This window comes from Hippocampus bargibanti, linkage group LG19 (genome assembly GCF_051943395.1).
Source record: "Hippocampus bargibanti isolate YZ-2025 linkage group LG19, ASM5194339v1, whole genome shotgun sequence".
Taxonomy (NCBI): domain Eukaryota; kingdom Metazoa; phylum Chordata; class Actinopteri; order Syngnathiformes; family Syngnathidae; genus Hippocampus; species Hippocampus bargibanti.
Genome location: NC_142752.1, coordinates 4358694 through 4375270, shown reverse-complemented (window position 1 = coordinate 4375270; position 16577 = coordinate 4358694). Strand labels below are relative to the sequence as shown.

The window sequence follows — 16577 nt, the reverse complement described above, 5'->3', positions numbered from 1 at the left end:
TTCGGGGACAGCGGTTAGTACAGCAATTCATCAAGTTGTCAGGTGACATGAAAAATATAGAAATACTGTACATCAATCACAAAAATAGAGCTTTATAAATCCATTAAATTCGTTTTTATAGACTAAACATGAAACATTAAGAAGGTACCATTCAAAAATAGTATCATTTGTTACGTTGCAATGAGGCTCATTGTTGTTTTTCCGTAACTGTTCGAAAAGACTTAATTTCACTTAAAATGTCATCGCCTGCCTGGGAAGAGTCTTACCAAAAACCAGGATACCTGAACGCCACGAGGACAGAAAGTGAGAAGGAGACGAGCATCACCGGCCATATGCGTGGTCTGTAACTTTGACCGGATGTGACGGAGTGGCGTCGAGTGAAGATGTATGGATGCTCCTGTGACAACACAAACAGAAAAAAAACATAATAATAAGAATAAAGATCAAAATTAAAAGGGGAGTGGTTTCACCTCCACAAGAGTATCATTGTTTATTTTAATCATATCATCACCTCACCGTGGGTGGACACATGAGAGTGATGGGGTCTGAAAAACTGCTCACCACTGTCTTTCGTCCTTCTGGTTGAAACTGCGCACATAGAAGTATGTAGTCAAGCTTTTTTTTTTTTCATAAAAATGTTGAATGAAATGAAAAAACATCACGTGGTTGACCATATTGTTCCACAGGCCCTTAGCCAGCTCCTCGTGACCCTTGATGGTAAAGTGGAAGCAGTCGTGGGTGAAGAAGCTCATGTCTATCTTGCCGCTCTGCTTGAGGAAATAAAGGGAAGAGAGTGAGAAATCATGCGTGATGATGTCACAGCGTTGTTGTTGTTGTTGATGATGATGATTACGGGAAGGCGAGGAGGATCGGCCTGTTTTAAAAATGGTTGCAAGACCACCGCAAAGTCATCTCGGAAGAAGTGATCGGCGACCAGCAACGCCTCCAATCTTCTCTGTGGAGGGAAGTCAAAACGGAAATAATGATCATTAAAATTTGGGAAGCATGTCCATCATGATCAGACCAGCAAAAATAAATAAATACATAATGAAATAAAAATAATAATAATAAAAGAAAAATAATGAAAGAAAAATAATAACAATACTACTACAATAAAAATAATAACAATAATAATACAAAACATAATAACAATAATAATAAAATAAAAATAATAACAATAATAAATAATAATAATAATACTAAAATAAAAATAACAATAACAATAAATATAATAACAAAAACAAAAAATAAAATAAAATACAAATACAAATACCAAAATAAAATACAACATTACAAAATACAAAAAAATAAAAAATACAAATACAAAACTAAAAAGATAAAAATTAAGAATTAAAAAAATAAGAATATGTAAAAAATAAAAAGTGAAAAAATATAATAAAAAACAATAAAATAAACAAATAAGAAATAACAAATGATAAACAAAAAAAAATACAAATTAAAATAAAAAATAACAATTAAACAACTGTAAAGTGTCCTTGAGAGTTTTGAAAGGCGCTTAGAAATTAAATGGATTATTATTATTATTATTAAAAAATAACAAATAACCAAAAAATTATTTCATTAAATTCATTAATTGATTAATTACAATAAAATTAAACAAACCCTATGCCACAAGCAGGAAGTTAGCTATTTTAGTCCAAAGAAGATACAAAGGGTATTTCTGGTCATTTCCTGGACAGTAGTTTAGCTTGATTCGATTTATTTAAAAAAATCTCCACAAATCAGATTATTAGGCTCGTTTGAGCTATTTAGTGTTAAAAAGCTAAATCTACACAGCTAAAAAAAAAAGCACAAAAAGTACAGCAAATAGTGTGAAAGGATATCATGGTTGCACCTGAAACTCCAGATTAAGTTCCACCAGCTCACGCAGTTCAGCAGAACGGGCCACCGGTTCAATCAGACACGAGCAAAAGGAGCTGAAGTCCATGAAATTCATATTAGACACTAAAACGTGATTCTTGACCTTCAGGTTTTAAGCGAAGGGTGTGTGATGATGCCTCTCACCGCTGGAGAAGACAACCCGGTGTGGGCTTCTGAACTTCCCGGAGCGTTTGCATAGGAAGGATCTGCACCACGTTGACAATCATGCGAGGAACCTGAAGGAAAAAGATCTTTAATTCCTGTTTGGCGTAATTATCATGATACGTATTTTCAAGATCCATCATTGACCTCATTCATGAGCATTTCCAAGGAGACGGTCATGTAATGAATGAAGTTCTCAGCAGAGAAAAGCGCCTTGAAGGTAAAAACAAAGGAAACACAGTTTCAGTATAGAAAAGGAACACTTTGATAGATGACAGGCTGATCCAATCGGAAGAAGACGGAAAAGGAAGAAAGACGCACCTTGTCTTTGCAATAATCGCAGATGTCGTTCATGCCCATGAGGATGGTCAGCAGCTTCCAGTCCTGTTCAAAGTTTAAACCCTGGAGGAAAAAAAAGACAATCATATCAAATGGAAAGAAAACAGGGCAGAATTTAATATGCTTGTAAAAAAAAATGTCCTCTGTCCTGCAGTAGTTGAGTTCGTGTGTTGTCCCAATACTTTTGAACACCAGTTTTTATTTTATTTTTTTTAAGGCCGACTTCGATACTGATATTTGGCAGAATAAAATTTCTACAACCGTTTGACAAAAAAATAAATAATGCAGAAGTTTAATGTAAGAAATATAATACCATTTTGTGGGTCACTTAAAGGACAACCGACACCATTTTTTTGTTTCCTAACTGACATCAGGAAAACGTTTTATAGCATCTAAAATACCCAAAACACGCAGGCTGATATTTTTAGTCAAATGAAAAACACAAATAAAAATGACTTAAAGTGTCCAAAAATGACTTCAAAATGAAACCTGAAATGGCCAGTTTCAGAAGGTCCCGCCCCCTTGTTCGTGACATCACGCCAAGACGTCTTGCCTTGCTCGAGAATCAAAACAATGGCTTCAGATTCGGAAAAGATGCTTTCTTGTTACTCATCCAGTTATGAATATGATTCAAATAGTTCTGAAGAGGAAAGCATACATGTTTGCAATCGACTAAAGAATTATATATGCAATTTTGAGGCAACATTGGGGGAAAATCTCTCACCCAAAAAAAAGAGGCACAAAATGGCGACCTCCAGTGGCCACCTCCGCTTCCACAGGCTGATAAATTCCTTATATGGAGGTTGGATGCCCTCTTCTGGCGATTTTTGGGTGCAACACGGTTCTCAGACCAAACATGTATAGCAAAATATACATTGACGTGTTGGAAGGACTGCTACAATGTGTCTTTTTTAGGTCAGGGGGCGGTCCTTTCATGACGTCACAGACGGACTCGTCACCAACTCAAAAACAAGACTTCCTGAATATTCAGCGCGAGTCTTAAAATATAAAATACAGCTATATGCGGTGGAATCTTTGTAAAATACACTCAGTAGAAGTCATTTGAAGTGATTTTAGAAATTATGGACACAACTTGTCCTGAGGCGTCGGTTGTCCTTTAAGACTTGTAACAATAAAAAAATATAAGAAACAATGAGAACTCATCATAATGATTTTGTAAGCGCTGAGTAAATCAAGCGTTTTTATTTTTTCTTACCTCGAAACCTCTGAGTGTGTCAATCAGATGTCTTGTTTGACTGGGGAGATTGCTGGCAAGAAAAAAAAATGGTGCATAAGAAATGGAGCGTTAGCAATAAATACAAAAGTCAGTTGCTACGGAAACAAAAAAATGACGTTTATGCGAGGTAGGAACATTTCATACAAGGTGTTCTGTCCCGTCACGGCCAAGTTGAGCCCTGTTTGGCTCACGTCCGCCTCCGTGCCGTGAAGCGTTTTTCCTCGGGCGGCACCAAGCAGGTTTGGATTGAAAAGTTTGATGATGTCTGATAGAAATGCAGTCATGTGATTTGCCAATTAGAAGAAACTGAAAGAAAAATGAATGAAGAAATAAATAAGAAAAACAAACACTTACTGGGCAAAGTAATGACGTCCTCATATGAGCCATAACCCCCGATGCTACAAAAAAAAAAAAAAAAACACACAAAAGATAATTATTCTTCATGCCTTAATTTCCTAAAGTTAAATAAATATACAAATAAAAGTAATACACAATAAAGAAGTAAATAAACAAATACATAAATACATGTAAATAAATAGAAATAAACTAACATATTATTAAACTAATAATAAACATAATAAATAAATTAAATAAATGAACTAATGAATAAAAACCAAATACACAATAAACAATTTCATTAATAAATAAACAAATACTGTACATAAATAGAAATAAATATAATAAATAAATAAGACACGAACAAACCAATAAACCAATAATAATTAAAAAAAATAATAATAATACACAATAAACAAAAAATGAATACATAAATAAATATAAATAATAAAATAACTAACGAATTAACCAATAATAAACACAATAAAAATAAATATCCAATAAACAATAGTAAATACTAATAAATAAATAAATACAAATAAATAAATACATACATACATAAACTAACATATTATTAAACCAATAATAAACATAATAAATAAATTAAATAAATGAACTAATAAATAAAACAAATAAATACACAATAAACAAATATATACAGAAACAAATACATAAAAAATAAATACACAATAAACAATTACAAGAATAAATAAACAAATACTGTACATAAATAAATACAAATAAATACAATAAATAAATAACAAACCAATAAACCAATAATAAAAAAACAAATAAAAAAGTAAAAAATACACAATAAACAAATACGTAAATAAATAAATGAATACAGAAATAAATATAAATAATAAAATAACCAACAAATAAACCAATAATAAACAATCTAATAAACAATAGTAAATGCTACTCAATCAATCGATCAATGAATAAATAGTGTACATGAATAAATAGAAAAGGAAAAAATATATACTTTGCCCCATCCCAATTCAATGCCTGTTGCCTTACCTCCATGAAACGTGACGGTACTCAATGGGAATGCCCAAGACGGTGGTAGCATTGGCACCGATGGCCGTCTGCATGAAACGGACATACAAACACACACACAAATTGAACTTCCCAATAAGACGAGGAAACACAACCAGGAAATATTCATAATCAGCACCTACTGTGAGAGAATCACCCAGCGCGGCGACCACTTTGATATCGCCTGGTTTCACCAACTCCACTAGAAGGAAAATATTAAGAGAAGGAAAAGCACACCGGGTGCGCGTGTATTTTTGAGACAGTCAGTGAGTCACCTGAGGAAGGAGCTGAAGGAGAAGGGCTCATATCAGGACACTGGAAAGATGGATGCTTGAAGCTGACTGGACGGGTTTTGTCTGGAAACTCCTGAAGAGAAATGTTTTTTTGCTAAGTTAAAACGTAAAATATAGCTATTTGCCGTGGAATATTTGGTAAAATACGTTCAGTAGAAGTCATTTCAAGTGATTTTGCAAATTATGGACACAACTTGTCCAGGGACGTCGGTTGTCCTTTAACGGACAACAGAGGAACATCACTCGAAAACCCTAAATAACTCATTCAGTTCGTCAAGATGAATTTTGAATTCATATGAGCGATCCCTAAAAGCAAAATATGTATCCGAAATAGACAGAAACGCAGTTTCTTGGTTTAAAATCAATCATCACTGTGCTGACTGTCAGCATCCTGTTATGCTTTAATTTTGAAGCCCTGACAGGATGTTAAACTGATGTCGCTGAGTAAAAGTGGAGACTTGTGGATGTCGCGTTGTGCTGGAATGTGTTTTACCCGCTTTTTAAATAACTTTTGCACATTGCTGTTTGATAAAAAAGGCCGGAACCAGGATGAGTTTCGACAAATAACTCTCAATAAAATGACCTTCATTGCCGAATTGAGTGTCTTCAGTAACTGTTTTCGTTAAACTTTCTGAAAGGGATTAATGAAGGAAACCGAGAACCCAGTTAACATCTAACTCAAAAATTTAGGGACAGCAAATAAAGCAATTTCACCAGAGAAAAATAGTGTTTAAAAGTAAATAGTACCTTATTCAGTGCCTCTTTAGTGTAGTGCCGTATTCCCTCTTTATATTTCCACCACCAGAGGTCACCTTAGAAATGAAAGATTCTTTGCTAACTGAAAAACAAAACGCTGCGTGCTGATGAGTAAAAATACAAACGTCACCACGCGGGGTTTCCAGCACTTTACCTTTGACACAGCGTGACACGAGCACACACGTTGCCACGGCAACGCAAAGCCACCCCATAGTAGTAGCAGTGTCAGTCAATGGGGCACCTGTGAGTCGCTTCAGCACTTTCGCATGTAAGGCTCCGCCCATTGGGATGATTGACAGTTGGTATTGACCAATAGGAAGCGAAGCCTGCCTTCCAGCCCGCCTACAAACACACACTTTCCATAATTTGCTGGAAATTATCGATTATATATATATTACAACGCAATTTATTCCAAGACCTTCAAGAGTACAAACTTCAAAGAAACATGCATATTTATTATTTGATATTTCGCAATGTTTTATTAATTTATTTAGAAGCTTAATAAAAATGACCAGTGTTTCATTTAAGTTGGTTAATGTGTCAAGAAAAAAAACATGTGGTTTCAAGTTTAGTTTGAAAACCAAGTTTCTTCAGCGTTGTAGTTGTAATGAAGGTGATTTTAAAAAGAAAAAAATTGGGTTAAATTTAAATAATGAGGGGGGAAAAAAGTTTCGGAAAATTCCATTCCAGATGTTGCATAAATTAAGCTTTACTTTACTACTACCGGTTCACTCTTTCCAAAACTATTATCTATTGGGGAAAAAAAATGGCGGAAATCGAATGAAACAAGCCAACAAAAAAAAATATTCCACAGGACTTTCAAAATAGATAATATTTGCTTTGATCGTTTCATAACCCAGCATTATCTTTTGTTCCCGAGCCCCGGGAGTCCCACATCTACGTCTTCCAGTGAAGAAAGTGCACCAAACGCCGGCCATTTTGAGACTTCGAGCACGTCGAGCCTGCAAGCGCGAGCTACTCAATAGAGTGTTTGACAATTTCCTGCCGTTTTTCACTGCAGTTCCTCTTCCTCGGCTTGGGGTTGCGGTTGTTCCTGCTGGGCTGGCTGTGGTGGTGGCGGCGGAATTGGAGGCGGCATCATAATTTGGTGCTGGCGTTGCCGCTGGCGGTATGCGATGATGGTGCCGAGCAGCAGCGCAATAAGCGTCATGAGGTAGAGGTCCCATTCGGGCCCCAGAAGCTGGTCCAAGTCCACCTGATAGAGCAGCTCCCAAAGCTGACAACAAAGGTAAGATCAGTTCAGGCTAGAAATGGGAGTCGGTGGATCTAAATCACAGGTGTCAAAGTCAAGGCCCGCGGGCCAAATCCGGCCCGCCACATCATTTTTTTCGGCCCGCGAAAGCAAATCAAACTTGTTAAATTCCATGATGATTGCTAAAATCTCAGCCAAAATTTCATATTTTTGGATGTCAACCACAATAAAAGTCATTATTCTTGACTTCAGATTTGAAAACGATGTATTCATTAATTTGCTGTGTGCTCTATATGTAATATTTGAAGGGATTTAAACGTTCTAATGGGTTCCCCAAATTCATAACGGCCCTCGAGAGGAAACCATAACTACAATGTGGCCCGGGGCAAAAAAATGACTGACACCCCTGATCTAAATTGATGCCAGGTGGATTATGTGAGGTGCAGGTATTGATTCTATCCACTTTAGAGTCGCCCTTTTGTGACAGAGTGTGATGGATATTTGTTTGTTTATTTTCCCCTCCACTTTTATTTTTCTTGGTAATATAACATTTGGGTGCTTCTATATTTTTTTCTAATACAGTAATACCTTTGTTTACGAACACCTTGGCTTACAAACTTTTCAGTTAACGAACGTTACATTTATGAAAATTTTACCTTGGCATACGAACTTTTTTCGTACACGGAGCTGCCTGCGCGAACGAGCCCTTTCTTCTAACAACAAAATGGCAGCAGACTGCTTTTGTCCTCTATTCCCCGCCCCCAGTCTTTGGTTAAAGCCACGTGATTGGTCAAGAACGCAGCAGTGAGGGGAGGTGGTTTGAACGTTAAAGAGACAGGCAGACGACAGTGAGAGAGTTTAAACTTTGATAGTTCAAAGGAAGAGTGTCGACTGCAAGGTTAAAATATCCCATCAATCAGGCGCCACAAACAACCCGCACAAGCCATCTGTACACAAATGGCGACCTCTTGGAGACATGACAGTATTGTGTTTCCACAGGCTGATAAATTCCTTATATGGAGCTTGGACGCCCTCTTCTGGTGCAACACGAGGTTTTCAGACCAAACAATCATTGACGTGATGGAAGGACTGCTACAATGTGTCCTTTTTTTTCGGTCAGGGGTGTTCCTTCAGTGACGTCACATATGGACTCGTCACCAACTCAAAAACAAAGACTTCCCGAATATTCAGCGAGAGTCTTAAAATGTAAAATACAGCTATATGCGGTGGAACCTTTGTAAAATGCGCTCAGTAGAAGTCATTTGAAGTGATATTCCAGAATTATGGACGCAACTTGTCCGGAGATGTCAGTTGTCCTTTAAATGAACACAAGCTGTGTAAAATGGTCAGTGCTGACTACTCACATTGAAGTCCTGCATTACATGCAGAGCGTAGACCAAAGCGAGCTTGCGCAGAGCCAAAAAGACGGGCACCTGGGCATCGGGACTGGCTTCTGCCGCCATGTCGTAAAATCGCTTAGCCAGGTAGATGTCCTGTGTGATGCGTTGGCGATGTTATCTCAGAGTGTTTTGGCGCCAGTGTCTAAATTCCGCCACAACGGGGTACCTGTTTGATCCCCAGTCCATTCTCGTGCATGTAACCCAAGTTGAACATAGCCTGGGCGCTGTTCTGCTGCTCTGAAGCCAGCCTGTAGTGAATGATGGCCGTCTCGTAGTCCACGTCGGTGCCGAAGCCGTAAAAGTGGTAGTCGCCCAGTTTGATCCGGGCCACCGTGTAACCTGACGGGAAGAGACGGCGGCGTGATGACAATGCCTGATGGGATATGTATGACGGGGATACGTGAGCACACCTTGAGCTGCGGCTCTGGTCCAGTGAAGCAAAGCCCGTGGATATGTCTCATTCTCGTTGAAGAGTTTGGCGCCCTCTGGTGGCGGAGAGAGAAAAATCACGTTTCTAAGTGCTGCAATATGTCAGTGGAGTACCGGATAACTTCATCTGGTTTTAAACTGTGTTTTTTTTTTTTTTAAGCTTTAAGTCTTCCTACTCTGGTCCAGAATGAAGGCCACGTTGCTCTGGGCCACCTCATAGCCCTGCTCGGCAAGAAGCAGGTACTGCACGAGAGCCGCGTCGCTGTCACCCTCCTTGAAGCTGCCGTACGCCGCCATCAGACGCTCGGACCAGCGGCCGCGCTCGCACATGTTCTTGAACAGCTGCAAAAAAAATAAAATAAAAAGAATTAATAACAAATAATAATTAACTCATACACTGCCAGACGGTGTGCAAAAATGTGTCCACTCCAGTGCCAGGGTTTTTGTCATTGTACTGGAATTCCAAGACCCACAGAAAATTGAGTTTTAGGACGACATAAACATTCAATGCAGCGTAAAAAAAAACTTTAGACTGTCTTCTTTCATCAGATAAATAGAGTTAATTCCTAAACTATATGGGTCTGGAGTTATATGAGCTTAAAATGAGGGCGGCTGTCCAAAATACAATGCAATACATACACATTGGTTTATATTGCCTTTTAACAACAGCTGAAGCTGGAACAAAGTGCTAACATGAAAAAAGGGGAAATGCTGCCCCTTGTGGAAAGGAAAAAACATTGCCAGAGGCCATGGCCAGCGCTTTATCGGCACCCAAACAAGAAAAAAACTAACAAAATGCGAACAAATTCGGGAATGGCGATCTACGTCATATTTTCAATTGCCGAAAAAGTTTGTGAATGGCAGTGAATGAGTTAATAACAATTCATAATAATTAACAACAAATAATGATGAATAATAGTTAATAATTCAGAATATTTTCCCCTTAACCTTGACGTAAATTTGAATGATAAACCGGATTAAAAATACACATTTCAGTTTAAGTACATTATATTGCAATCAAAATGGAATTAAATTCATTAAAATGTACAAATTGAAGGTCAATCATGAAGGCATATACAGGTAACATCCAACTTACGACCACCCGTACTTACGACCATGACCTCCAGACCCTATTTTAAAAATTTTAATTCTACGCCTGGCACCTTTCAACATTTAGCATGTAGTCGACGTGCACATTCCACCATGATCTCCTTGATCCACTGGTAGAAACACGCTTTGATCCTTTCCTCTTTCATCTAGAACTGCTTCATATAACAAAGAGGGTACAGAAAGTACCTACCTCCACCGCCGTATTACACGAGCGCATGACACCAGTGCCGGTGGCGTGCATCTGCGCCAGGTTGTAGAAGGCCAGGACGTGGCCGGCCTGCGAGGCCAGGTTAAAAAACTTCAGCGCCTGCTTGTAGTCCCGCTTTACACCCAAGCCATCTGCAACACACAGACGAAAAAATAAATACAAAAAGGTATTTGTCCCACAGACCAAAAAAATAAATAAATGAAATGAGTGACTGACTGTAGTACATGGTTCCCAGCTGCAGCTGACCGTCCACCCAGCCTTGTTCAGCTGCCTTCTGGAAGTACTTTAGTGCCAGCTCATAATTCTGAAAAGGACATCCAGCTCATGAAAAATATCGAAGTTGCTTTGTGTAGGATTTGTCAGAGGATGCAATCATGTGATTTACCACCGGGACGCCTCTCCCATACAGGTACGCCATCCCCAGGCCACTCTGACCCACCGGGTTTCCCTGCATAGGTTTCAAATTAGAACATCAAGACAGGATGAGCAATTCAAAGATGGATTTCCAAGTAGTTCTGACCAGATCGGAAGCTTTCTTAAAGTACTGCAGGGCTGTTTCGTTGTTCTGAGACAGGAAGTCGCTGCCTTCGCTGTACATCTGGGAAGAAAAATAACCAGAAAAAGCTGTCATTCAAAACTCAAACTGCATGAAAATTCAAATTGGAGCACTTCACCGCCAGTCCAGTGGGTGGCAGTATCACGCTCACCTTGCCCAGAAAAGCCATGGCATGTGTATTTCCTGCATTGGCGGCCTGGTTGAAGTAGTCATACGCCCTCTATTGGACAGGAAGCGTCACATCATTCATTAGGGATATGACATTTATTATTAAAAATACATGTCATTTCTAAGCGCCTTTCAAAACTCTCGAAAACTGTAATACCGTACTAACACTAACAAATAATATTAATAAGAAATAATATATAATAATAATAAATACTAACAATTATAAATTATAAATGATAATGAATAATAATAATGAATAATAATAAATAATTATTATTATAAATTATAAATGATAATGATAAATGATAATGATGAATAATAATGATGAAAAATAACAATGAATAATAATAAAGAATAATAATAATAATAACAACGAATAATAATAATAATGAATAATAGCGGATAATAATAATAATTGAATAATAAATAATAATACAATAATAAAATAATAATAATACATTTAATTTACAAACACCTTTCAAAGCCCCCAAAAATAAAGCTAAAAAAAATAATCATGGTGGGAGGTCGTGATACCTGATGATTCTGTTCCACGCCGCGTCCTCCGTGTAGGTGAAGCTGACCCAGTCCCACCTGACCAAGTGAATAAGGGTCCCAAATTAAGTTTGAAGAGTTTAAATGACAGCGGTTGGGTTTCAAAACATGATTTGGGTTTTAATATCTGAGTTTGATTATCATTTTTATTTCGACTTTTCTACCTGGGCTTGCACATCCCCCTTTTCAGCGAGAAACTGGTAGTACTGGATGAGATCCTCCTCCAGCATGCCATTGGTGGGGTTCTCCAGCTCGTCCAGCAGTCGGATCTTCTGAATGGCCGTACCCCCCGTCAACGAAACGTCGCTGGCCACTGAGCCAAACGGAAAAAAAGCAGTCAGCGTCCGTTCGACGGGTGAGCGGTTGAGGCTTCTCACCTTGATTGGCCACCAGTTTGTAGTGCGTCAGCGCTGACTCGCAGCTTTGGGGTACGCCCACACCGGCCCAGTATCTGTAGCCCTAACCATTTGCATCATTTGAAACGTCATTGATTGATTTTTTTTTTTCTTCATATTTGAATGCAGCTTCTTTGACAGATAAGAAAACACACCATAATCATATGGGCGATCAAGTTTCCTCCCAGGGAACCAAAGGTGTAGTACACCAATGCCTGTAGTGACAAAAAAGGGGGGATTCACAATTGGTATAGTAATTAAATAATAATGCACTAAAGAAAAAAATGATAAAAGCAAAAAAATGAAATGGTAATAAATATGCAACAATAACTAATAAGAATTAACAAGAAAAATATATTTGGAATTGAATTGGCTTGGAATTGAAGCGGATTTACGTGGGACAGGAAATGTGAGACAATCTCTTTTTCGTCAATGGATGCTAATGCTGCGTGTTTGCTTTCAACATTTAGCTTGTAGTCGACGTGCATATTCCACCACGATGTCCTTGATCCACTGGTGGAAAGACGCTTTGATCCTCTCCTCTTTCATCTAGAACTGCTTCATGTCACAAAGTGGTACAGAATATGCTGAAGAATGAATGACTCTGTGTCCTTGTGTTGTTATATTATTTGTTGCTTAGTTTTTTTTTTTTGTTCTTTTGACTTCAAGCCGCGAGAGTGGCTGCCTTTCCGGCAGCTCATGTATTGTTGTTTTTCTCCTTTCATTCCTTTCATCACTTTGTTGCTGTGAAATATAAATCCAAATATATTTACATTTTTTTTATGTATTTTAAATGTTTTATGGATATGTGACAATTCACAATACATATAATTAACAAAAAAAAGTATATTAAAAAACGGTACCAGGTAAAAAAAACAAAATAGTTTCAAATATATATATATTTTTTAAATCACAGAATGAGAATACAACTACGACAGCAAGACTAAAAAAATACATAGACACATACCTTGGCTTGACTGGAGTTCACTCCAAGACCAGTGGCGTACAGAAATCCAAGACCCTGAGGGAGGGGTGAGAGGTCAGCGCAAATGAGGCACACCACAAAAATACAAATAAAACAAAATAAACAAATAAAAGGGATCCTTTGACAACTTGAATTCATTTCATCTGAGGAACGTATTGAAAAGAATCAAAACGCCATTCATGTTCATGGAGCACCAAATATGCTCATCGTCCTGGATAAACAATACAATGGATTGACAAGGTTTATTAACGTGTACCGTCTGTCCTTTGGGGGAACCCTCAGCGGCGAGCTTCACAAACATTTCCCGAGCCCGGCTGACATTCTGACTCATGTAGTCACCGAACAACATGGCGTACGCCACCTTCTCCATGGCACGCTGGTGGCCTCCTTCGGCCACTTTGAGCAGCTTCTCGTACAGCCTGGATAAATAAAATACGCACTTCATGCCCTAGAAATTGTAGTATTGGGCAAAGTGAGAGAAGGCCGGGGAACTCACGCTTTCCGCTGACTCTTCTTGCTCGTGCTATTGAGCATGCGCAGGAACATCTGGTACTCATCCTCCGCCTCCTCTTCCTGCAGTCTCTGCTGCGCCTGTTGCTCGGCTATGGGGAACGACGGGGGGGGGGCTTATTATTCACGCAGCAGACAACGTGCATAATAATAATAATAATACATTTCATTTATAAGCGCCTTTCAAAACTCTCAAGGTCACTTTACAGTCACAGGATACGTTTTTCTAGAGATGGATAGCTAGATAAATAGATAGCCAGCTAGATTGGATTGGATTTGCCTTTATTAGTCTCGCAGTGGAGAAATTTACATTTCACAGCAGATAGAAATATATAACTAGATAAATAGCTAGCTAGATAGCTATCATGCTGGATAGATAGCTACCTAGATAACTATCAAGCTGGATAGATAGCTATCTAGCTAGCGAGATAGCTAGATAGCTATCAAGCTGGATAGATAGATAGCTAGCTAGCTGTCAAGCTGGATGGATAAATAGCTAGCTAGTTATCAAGCTGGATAGATAGCTAGCTAGATAGCTATCAAGCTGCATAGCTAGCTAGCTAGATAGATATCAAGCTGGATAGCTTTCTAGCTAGATTGCTATCAAGCTGGATAGCTTTCTAGCTAGATTGCTATCAAGCTGGATCGCTTTCTAGCTAGATTGCTATCAAGCTGGATCGCTTTCTAGCTAGATTGCTATCAAGCTGGATCGCTTTCTAGCTAGATAGCTATCAAGCTGGATAGCTTTCTAGCTAGATAGCTATCAAATGATCTGTCTATCTAGCTTGATAGCTAGCTAGCCAGCTATCTAGATAGATAGATCGCTAGATAGCTATCCAGCTAGAAAGCTAGCTAGCTAAATAGATATCTACCTAGATGAATAGCTAGCTACCTAGCTAGCTACCGATCTGGTACTCACGCAGGTACTGCCAGAGTCCGTAAAGCGACCTACTTTCACAAAATCCCCATTTTTTGTCGTCGTCATAGTTGTAGGTGGTGGCGCACCACAGTCGTCCGTCCCCGCGGCCTTTGGTGGTGCAGTGTGAGTATTCGTTGCCTTGGAAGACAAATGGGAAGGCACAGGGTTCTCCGTCGGCCGTGCCGCCGTTCACCACGGGAACTGGAGGGAGGTTCAAAAAAATACTCTGAAATAAAATACTGTCACACTAAGTGCCATTTAACTTGGCACATTTCCACACAACATGACAGGTGACTCATAGTCTCTGCTCCGTTGGCACTGACAGGGATTTTTTTTCTTCACCAGATTATTCATGATGATAACCGATGATAATTGGAACAGCTCAGCTTTTGAAAAAAAAAATGCAAGTGGAATCCAAGAGACCAAAACATCTCGCTTGGCAAGGTTATAAAGTACGCGGGACAGGTGCGTAGCGCTTGTCATTTCTCAAGGGAGTGTCAAGTTTACTCAAACAGCTGCTCTTGTTACAAGTCAGCTCATAAACCGCCCTTATTCTCGGATGTGGTTGGAAAAATTACAAGTAAATACTACCAGTCTGTGTTGCTTCTGTTTTTATTTCATAACTCAAGTGCTGATGGAGAATTTATAACACATACCTTCGTTGGGTTTCTGCTTTTGAACATGTAGTTCCGAGACATCGTCCTCTTCTGATTCGGGATCATGGTAGGGCTATAGCCGGCAAGGAAAGGGAATCATTAGAATTTGGGCAGTAATTGGACATGGCTATCCAACTAGATAGCTATTTAGCTAGCTAGCTATCAAACTAGATAGCTATCTCGCTATCCAGCTAGATAGCTGTACATGCATTTAATGGGGCAGAGTTCAGAGATTTGTATCTGAATTCAAAAACCGATGTAAACAGAACGTAAAAAGCCTGTTATTATTTGGGGAGGCAACAAGGAGGAGAGCAGAATTTCTACCAATTTGTGGAGACTTGACAGTATGCGCACTGTCACTTGAGATCGTACACATTACAAAGGGAGTTTGGGAGAGATGTCCATTTTTTTCCTCACTATGCGGGAACTTTAAAAGTGGTCACATGTAGAAAAGTGTAACGCGCGTAGCCATTTAGACGCACCTTTAGCTCCCGTCTGTCATTCCCGTGTGGCTCTTCGTCTGGAAAACAAGTTAACTTAAAAGTCGCTTCAAAGAGAGTCCACAGTTGTGCTACGCCCCTCAATAAGCGATAGCTTTAGCAATAGCAGGGCCACGTGCATGCCCAAGATCAAGTCAAAACGAGCAAACAAGCAATGAGTTTTTGGCATAGTTACCAGCTGTGATTCCGCAGACGAAGACGACGAAGAGAAAGATGCAAGTCAATACGGCTCTCCCCATGGCTAGCCGCTAGCTGGAGCTGCTATCGCAGTCTTTTCCGTCCTCGCACATTCAGCAACGATTGCTTTACTCTACCAAAAACGACGCAAAGTAAACAAAATAAGTATCGCGTCTTTCTCCGAGCTACCGGCGCTCGCGTTATCGTTGAAATAAATGAGAAACGCCCGAATCAATGTCGCTACCACCGCAGCTGTCAGAGGTGCTAACAATGTTAACGCGAAAGCGTCGCTATGGATGAAATAACGTCTGGCTAACAAGTTATCGTTATAAGAGTCAAATAAAATCATTAAAAAGCAGGAAAATGCAAAATAACTCCATCACAATAACAGTTTGCCACGTACGTCATCATAATCCCAAACGTGTGAGTTTAATAACACTAGCCAACAACACTGAACGTTTGAGCGAAGCTACTCGTAGTTACTTCTGGTTCTCACAATTCGACCAATCATCGTACGCTATGCTACCGGTTTGATCACCATTTTGACCAATCAGTTCACATTGTGGGATGAAAGCCAATCAGCGTTGATCACTGAATCAACCAATCGTGGTGATACACAGCTATAGTTTGCAAGTGGGCTGGTCTGACGCAAACACACACACACCGATTAAAATAATGTTGATAATAAATAATAGTTTTAATTCAATAAATAATGCTTAAGATTAACCAAAAGTTGGGATAACTTTAACTATTTTTT

General features: G+C 38.9%; 2 protein-coding genes across 2 annotated transcripts; both read right to left on the bottom strand.

Annotated features, from left to right (window-relative positions):
• Nucleotides 1-72: 72 nt before the first annotated feature.
• LOC148883659 (phospholipase B1, membrane-associated) lies at nt 73-6289 on the bottom strand. The gene is given in 16 exon segments (XM_089022068.1): nt 73-397; nt 517-588; nt 672-802; nt 805-955; nt 1856-1937; nt 2026-2117; nt 2191-2256; nt 2365-2445; nt 3599-3650; nt 3764-3884; nt 3974-4017; nt 4976-5043; nt 5137-5195; nt 5269-5359; nt 6034-6098; nt 6197-6289. Coding segments are annotated over 16 exon segments (1368 nt in total). The 5' UTR covers nt 6255-6289; the 3' UTR covers nt 73-262.
• A 205-nt stretch (nt 6290-6494) lies between these two features.
• Nucleotides 6495-16314, bottom strand: sel1l (SEL1L adaptor subunit of SYVN1 ubiquitin ligase). Its single transcript, XM_089022067.1, has 22 exons — nt 16224-16314; nt 15819-15953; nt 15626-15663; nt 15144-15216; nt 14521-14688; nt 13555-13660; nt 13315-13477; nt 13041-13094; nt 12229-12288; nt 12056-12137; nt 11843-11991; nt 11661-11717; nt 11110-11178; nt 10923-11000; nt 10788-10850; nt 10619-10706; nt 10385-10533; nt 9261-9426; nt 9066-9140; nt 8822-8994; nt 8620-8748; nt 6495-7279 (listed from the first exon to the last, which is right to left on the bottom strand). Exons 2-22 carry the CDS (start codon nt 15880-15882, stop codon nt 7055-7057), a joined length of 2229 nt encoding a protein of 742 aa, XP_088878193.1. The 5' UTR covers nt 15883-15953; nt 16224-16314; the 3' UTR covers nt 6495-7054.
• Between the last annotated feature and the right edge of the window lie 263 nt (nt 16315-16577).

Excerpts from the sequence above, each read along its gene's own strand:
- sel1l (XM_089022067.1), bottom strand. The coding sequence starts at position 15,882 with ATGGGGAGAGCCGTATTGACTTGCATCTTTCTCTTCGTCGTCTTCGTC. Across the intron at positions 15,664-15,818 it reads CGTCTGCGGAATCACAGCTG|ACGAAGAGCCACACGGGAAT; the intron begins GTAACTATGCCA and ends CTTGTTTTCCAG. Across the intron at positions 12,289-13,040 it reads TGAACTCCAGTCAAGCCAAG|GCATTGGTGTACTACACCTT; the intron begins GTATGTGTCTAT and ends TTGTCACTACAG.